This window comes from Chrysochloris asiatica, unplaced genomic scaffold (assembly GCF_000296735.1).
Source record: "Chrysochloris asiatica unplaced genomic scaffold, ChrAsi1.0 scaffold00014, whole genome shotgun sequence".
Classification (NCBI taxonomy): Eukaryota; Metazoa; Chordata; class Mammalia; order Afrosoricida; family Chrysochloridae; genus Chrysochloris; species Chrysochloris asiatica.
In genome coordinates, this window is record NW_006408532.1 from 34,359,679 (window position 1) to 34,367,296 (window position 7,618).

At 36.7% G+C, this 7,618-nt stretch overlaps 1 protein-coding gene across 1 annotated transcript in view; it reads right to left on the reverse strand.

Annotated features, from left to right (window-relative positions):
* Positions 1 to 7,618, reverse strand: part of GKAP1 (G kinase anchoring protein 1) — a 135,499-nt gene that overhangs the window by 78,596 nt on the left and 49,285 nt on the right. The window contains exon 6 of the mRNA XM_006834955.1: positions 36 to 43. Within this exon, the coding sequence (XP_006835018.1) occupies positions 36 to 43 (8 nt within the window). The remainder of the gene's footprint in view (positions 1 to 35; positions 44 to 7,618) is intronic.

Genomic DNA, 7,618 nt, shown 5'->3' on the forward strand with positions numbered 1-7,618 from the left:
TTCCCCTTTTTCTCTGACCCTCCACCTTACCCAACATGACATCCTTCTCCAGCGACTGTTCTCTCCGGACAATATGTCCAAAGTAAGAGAGACGAAGTTTAGCCATCTTGGCCTACAAGGAGCACTCTGGCTGCACTTCTTCCAAAACAGATCTGGTAAGTTTGAATTGCTGATCTTGTGATTAGCAGTTCAGTGCTTATCCAACAGCGCCACACCAGGACTCCCATGAATGATAGTTTGACTATTCTGACTTCTGTGATTCTTTATGTGGCGCTGTAAATGCAGTTTGCACTGGACTGCAAAGTCAGTTTGAACCACAAGGTTGACAGTTCAAGTTCACCAACCGCTCCTCAGAAACCCTACACAGGATCACTATGGGTTGGAACCAATCCAATGGCACTTAACAACAACAAACAATATAATTTTGCTTATTTTTGAATTTGATATATAATCATACTGTATTATTATGTAACTTTGCTTCATTTACTTAATATGGCATCATTATATTATTCACAACAGAACAAAACACTGCCTGATCTGAGCCAACCTCACAATCGTTGCTACGACTGACCCCACTGCTGCTATTCCTTATAGCTGGAATTAATTCACTTCTGATGCTGATTAATATTCCATCGAATAAACTTATGACAATTTGGTTATTCATTTCTTTGTTAATGGACACTTATGATTATTTACGGTTTTGGTCTTAATGAACAATGATGTTTCAAAGTCCTGGTTCACATAAGCACACAATACTACATGGCATGCACTAAGGGAACACATTGCTGAGTGGTGGCTCATAGACATCTTCAATTTTACTTTGAAGTTCTTTAAACTTCAAACTGTTACTTCCTCATAATGATAGTCCTATTATTCCACATTACCAATACCAACAATTCAAATCTTCAGGCTTTCTAAATTTTGCCAATCTAGAAGACAACAATTTTCATTGTAGTTTTAATTTGCTTTCCCCGCCTTACTAATGGGGTTGTACATCATTTTGTATGCTTCTGGGCCACATGGACATCTCCACTGTTCAGTACTTGTTTTTTACCTATTCTCTAACTAACAATTTTATTTATTTTTTTTTACAAAAACATTTTCCCACTTTTACTTTCCTAATTAGTGGTTACGAATCGGGCTGCGAACCTTAAGGTCAGTGGTTCGAAACTACCAGCCGCTCCGCGGGAGAAAGATGAGGCTTTCTACTCCCTTAAGGATTTACACCCTCGGAAACCCGGTACAGGGTCGCTATGGGTCGGAACCGACTCGACGGCACCTAACAACAACAACAACAATATATTTTGATTTTTAAAAAACCTTAATTTTTACATACACCTACTCTTCGCTTAGGAGCTCTGGCAGCGTAGTGGTTACGAATCGGGCTTTGAACCACAAAGGTCAGCAGTTCAAAACTACCAGCTGTTCCGCAGGCGAAAGATGAGGCTTTCTGCTCCCGTAAAGATTTATAGCCTCAGAAACCCTGTACAGGGTCGTTATGAGTCAGAACAGACTCCACAGCATATAACAACAACTCCTCACTTGTGGAATGTGGTGGCTTTGTAGAATAAGCACTGAGCTATGAACCTCAAAGTTGATGGTTCAAGTCCATCATCCATCCCATAGGAAAAAGAGGAAGATTTCTGCTACCACAGAAACTTACAGCCTCAAAAAACCTATACAGTGTCACTATGAGTTGGAATCAACTCGATGGCACTTAACAACTCCTCATTTATCAAGGATAGTATCATTTTGCACTTGTGACAAGAGTAAAAGAGAAATCTACTGTCTATTGTGCTCATGAACTACATACCTCAAGCAGTAACAAACTCCAACGGGCCAGGTGAGAGTAACGCTGGCTACGATATTTAAGGTCAACTTGGCTAGGCCATGAGTCTCAGTGGTTTGGGGTTATGTATTGATATCATCTGGCAGTTACATAATGATGTAATTTGGTTGTTAATGTAATAATGTAGTCATCCTCCATTTTCACACAACACTGATTTCCCCCTGGTCTTTGGAATCTCACCATGTTATCATTAGATGTGAAATGAGAGTAGAAGTATGCCTTGAAAGCTAGCGTTTTTTTCATGTGTCTTTCTTACCCTGAAGTCATAAAAATATCTTCCAAATGTTAGAAGCTTAAAGCTCTATAAAATTACTTTTGACTTTTTAGGTCTTTGATCTATTATGCATGAGCTTTTGTGTATGATGTAAGAATCCAATCCTTTGTTTATATTTAATATAGACAATGAATTGGCTCAAAACCATTTATTAAAATGTTACTTAGTTTTATAAGAAACCTTGATATCTGGTTGGGCAAGTTCTCTTACCTTGTTCTTCCAGCAAGAGCCTTTTGAACCTCCATATTCCTACTTTAGAAGTGGATGTTAATTGAAAAGCTGTGATCCTGACTGAGATTGCACTGATTCTACAGATCAAGTTGGGGGAAAGTGACATTTTTATGACAAATATTCCAATACAAGAACATGGCATACTCACTCATTTACTTATATCTTTAATATCTTTCAATAAAGTATTATAAGTTTTCCCAATGTAGGTCTTACATGTAATGTATTGGGGTTTATTATACAGGCATTTTTTCCTTTAATTCCATTTTCTGCCTATTATGGCACATTGTTATTGTTATTGAGTGCCATCAAGTTGGTTCCAACTCATAATGACCTTATGTGGCAGATTAGAACTTCCCATAAGTTTTTTGTTGTTGTTATTTGTTTTTTAAATCTTTCTTGGGGGCTGGGAGAGCTAGGATTAAAAAGTTAGGATAAGAACATAGCTTAGTCTAGGCCAGGCCTAAGACTTTGTTTAGTGTTAGGTTTATGGTTAAGACTAGGGCTGATGTTAGGGGTAGGGAACTTGGTATAGGTTTTAGGGTTACAGTTAGGGTGTTTGTTTTTTTCTTGATTAGATTGTTTATTAAGTATCTTAGTGTTTCTTGTTGCTCCTGTACATATGCTTTAAAAATAACTTTTGTTTGCAACTGGCATATAGAAATACAACTTTAAGAACTTATTTTTAATACTTTTATTATCTGGGTTAGAAATATAGTAGAAGTGTCAAAAAAAAAAAGGCTTTACAAGACTGAAAATAAGGAACCAGAGATACCAGTTTGCAACAACAAGAAAAACTAAGTAAAAAAAAGTAATTATGTAATTACATAACTTCCAAATGAAGAGGAAATCATACAAATGTCAAAAAAAATAAACTAGACCAAGCGTTACTTACTCCTAGCCCCAATCCAGCCTCTACCACTAACCCGAGTCTTAACCATAAACTACATCTGAGTTGGACTTCTGGTGTGACATGGTAGGATAAGCACTGGACTGCTACATGCAGGGCTGGCAGTTCAAACCCTCTAGACACTTCTTTGAAACTCTATACAGGGTCACTATGAGTTGGAATGCTTGACAGCACTTAACAACAACATATCTGGGTTGAGTTCTGGGTGAGATCGTCATGTATGTTAATCTCAAATTGTTGGCTGCTGTTTTGGATTTTCAGTCCAAAGAACTCCCTTTAACATTTTTTGTACGGTTGGTCTGGCTCTTACGAATTCTTTTAATTTCTGTGTATCCAGAAATATCCTAATTTCACTGTCATTTTGATGGATATACGGTTCTTGGTTGACAAATTTTTTTCTTTCAGAGTTTTATATACATCATCCCATTGTCTTCTTGCCTATATAGTTTATTTTGTGATATCACAGCCTAGTCTTATTAGTTCTCCTTTGTAGGCAACTTTTTCTACCAAGGTGCTCTCAGGATTCTTTCCTTATCTTTGGTTTTGAGAAGTTTGATTAAAATACGTCTTGGTGATTTTCTTTTGGGGCCTATTCCTGTATGGAACTCATTCAACTTCTTGAATGCATATTTTCTTATCTTTCAAGATGCTAAGGAATTCTTCTTTCAAATCCCCTTCAATAGCTTTCTCTATGGGTCTGAGACTTCATTTGGACCTTTTTTCTGATAATTCCTCTAGTAGGTGAATATTGAGAAATTTGTCTTCAAGCTCACTAATTTGTCCTTCCATTGATTCTACTTCTTTGATCTTTCAATTATCCATTTTTTAATTGTGAATTATGTGATAGTTTTTATTATCCATTTTTGAAGTTACACCATTAATCTGGTTTTCTAAGTGCTGTGTTTTTGGTTTCCAATGTTTCACTTATTTTGTCAGTTTGTTCTTGTAGTATTTTCCTGAATTCTGAAGTTGTTTTTTTTTAATCTTGATTTCAAGTGGTTTTCTCAGTCCATTGAAGGTACTAAATATTATTCTTTAAATTCTTTATCAAGTAGTTCTGATACCACTTCTGAGATACTATATTTTCTGTCTCTGTATTTTGGTCACTTGCTTGAGACCCCTGTTCTTGTTTCTTTTCAGCTGAAATTGTCTGTTTTCTCCAAGACAGAGTGTCATTGAATTTATATTCATTTGATGATTGTATATTGGTGTGTTCTCAGGCACTCACCAACTTGTCTCCTGGTTGATGTAATAGAGACTGGAAGAGTGAACGCAGTTCTCTGTTGGATGTTTACTTATAGCATAATTCAGGGCAGGTTCACATGCCTCCTGACGCAGGGGTGGTATGTTTGGAGCCCAATCCAGGAAGCATAGCAGCTGCACAGGACAGGGTGTCATTTGGCTGCTGGACTGGTAAGGGCAGGGACTGCCCATGCCCCCGGCTACCAGAAAAGCAGGGAGAACTGCACAATCCTTTCCTTCAACCTCAGCAATGTTTTGTGCCTCCAGGCTGTTACATCAATAGTCACCAACAAAAATTCAAGATGGCTGCACCGCTCCAGGCCAGCTAGCAGCCCATCTGCTTTTCTTTTCTCTTGCAGCACTTGTTTAGCTTCCTCTCCCAGTTGGCACTCAATCCACCTCTCTGTTCTATCCTCTGAAGCTCTGGGTACCAGTATCTCCATCTATATCTGTTTCACTTGGTCTCCCAGGTCCTTGATGCAGAGGGTCTGCTCAGCACATCTGTTCATTCTGCCATTTTGCCCCGAAAACCCCGAAATGATATTCTTAGCTGCAATCTTTACAAAGATCACCAAGTCTTCCTCCCACGAAACTACTGGAGGGTCCCAACCACCAACCTTTCAGTCAGAAGTCAGGTGATTCACAGTTGCAACACCATGGTGTATAGAAATATAACTAATTATTGAAACTTGATTTAAGAACTAAATTTAATCTGAAAAACCATACATCAGGTTTCTTACCAGGAGAGTAAAAATTAATCTTCCCTATTTCAGAAACACTTCAGATATACTTCCAAAAGTGCAAATGATAAAAGTACTTTAGAAAATTGTTCAGTTTTTTTATGGTTATACACATTTCTGCATTATGACACAGTAATTTCATCTTTGGGTTTTTATTCATGATAAACTATATGTACAGTCACAAAATTACTTGTACAAGAACGTTTATGGAAGCACTACTCATAAGAGCCCTAAACTGAAAACAAACCAAAAGTCTACCAATTGCTAAATGGATAAACAAAATGTGGCAAATCCATATAAGGCAATCTTATTAGCAATATATATGAACCTCAAAAACAACATGCTAAAGAAAAGAGATGCTGAGTGGTGGAAATAGTTGACACTCTTCAATGTTAATCAAAAGATTGGAGGCTTTATTCCAAAACAAACGTACTTGGTGGCCTACTTCTGAAAAATCAGCCAGTGAAAACCCTATGGGGCACAGTTCTCCCCTGACACACATGGGATTCCCATGAGCCAGAGTTGACTTGACAGCAACTGGCTAAATGAAAGTCATCAGCCAAAAATGACTACATTTCATGTTTTCATTTATACAAAATGTACAGAATAGGCAAATCTATAGAGCCACAATGTAGATTAGTAGCTACCTAAGCTTGAGGGTAGCTGAGCAGAGGTGGAGTGAAAAATAACTGCTAATGAACTGAGGCTATGTTCTCATGTGATTGAAATGATCTAAAATTAGATGATGGTGATGGCTTTACAACTCTGTAAACATACTAAAATCTACTGAATTATTTACTTACAATGAGTGAATTTTATACTATTTGAATTATCCCTCAAAAATGTTGTCAAAAATGCTATAAAGACTTTATATATATGGAAACCACCCAATGTCCATCATCTTAGTATATTCACACTTCGGAATACAACTTGGCAATGAAAACCAACAAACTACTGATATCCACAACTATATGGATGGATCTTAAACATGTTGCTGAGAGAAAGACGCCAGACCAAAAGAATAACACACTGTATTATTCCATCTAAATAAGAGACAAAACTTATCTATGATAATATAAATCACAAGAGTGGCTGCCTCTGTGAGGGATGGATGGACCTGATGGAGCACGAAGGAGCTTTCTGGTGTGATGAAAATTTTTCCATCTTGATAGCAACATGGGTCACATAAATATACACATATAGGTCAAAACTCATCAAGTGATACACCTAAGACCTGTGATTTTACTGGGTGGAAATTATACCTACATTTTTTAAGAAAAACAAAGCAATCTAGCTTTTCACGAAATACTTACTTCCTAACTAAGGAACTAACCATTTACAGAGTAGAATTAACGAAAATATGAATACTTAGATCAACAATTGCTTTCTTATATCCAAAGGCTCCAAGATAGTGCTCAAAGGAATAGTCTCTCTAGCTTTACAGTGTACTGTTTGTAGTTGTTAACTGCCATTAGGTCAATTACGACTTACAATGACCCTGTATAGGATTCCCAAGGAGCAGGCTAATGGGTTTGAACCACTGACCTTGGGGAGAGCAGTCCAGTGCATGCCCTACAGCACTACACCAGGACTCCTTACAGTTTCAGAGTACTTTTAAATACATAGTCATGCACAAAAACATTTTATAGAACACTCCTATTCAAAATAGGGGGGAAGATGAGTAGAACAGAATTTAAGATTTTCATGGAAAACTGACTTTCTGAGCCACTGAGGCTGAATGAACCTCTGAAACTTCTGCCCTGAGATGATCTTTAAACTTTAAATCTTAAACCAAATCTGCCCTCTTAAGTCTTGTTTGAACCAAAAAAGTGATTTATCTTAATTTGTAAAGTATATTTCCTTTGAGCATAGGGCTCTTTTAAAGAGTTGTATGTGTGAGATCAAACTGACAACAGCAAATTAAAAGTTTGGATGGGAAGCTAATGGAGTAGTGCACGAGTTTAATGATGTTAAATAATTTGGAAAGTTTAGCAAGAATGTCAGTACAACTTGTGGAATATAACAATGCAACTGAAATGTGCATGTAGAAAATTGTAGAAAAGGTGTATGCTTTACTGTGTATATTTTTACAACAAAGTTTTTTCATTTTATAATAAAATAAAAAACAAGCAAGCATAAAAAGATATCAGAAATCTGCCACTATGGATCTTGCTTATAATCTAAATAGAACAAATCAATTGATAAACATGTACGTAATTAGGGAAATTTGAAAATAAGCAGAACATTTGCTATTAAAACATTTATTGTTAAATCTTTCACATGTGACGGTAGTGTTATAATTGTTAAAAACCAAAAATGCACCTTATTATTTTATCTTTAAAAATCACATACTGGAGAGACTAACAAGATGGCAA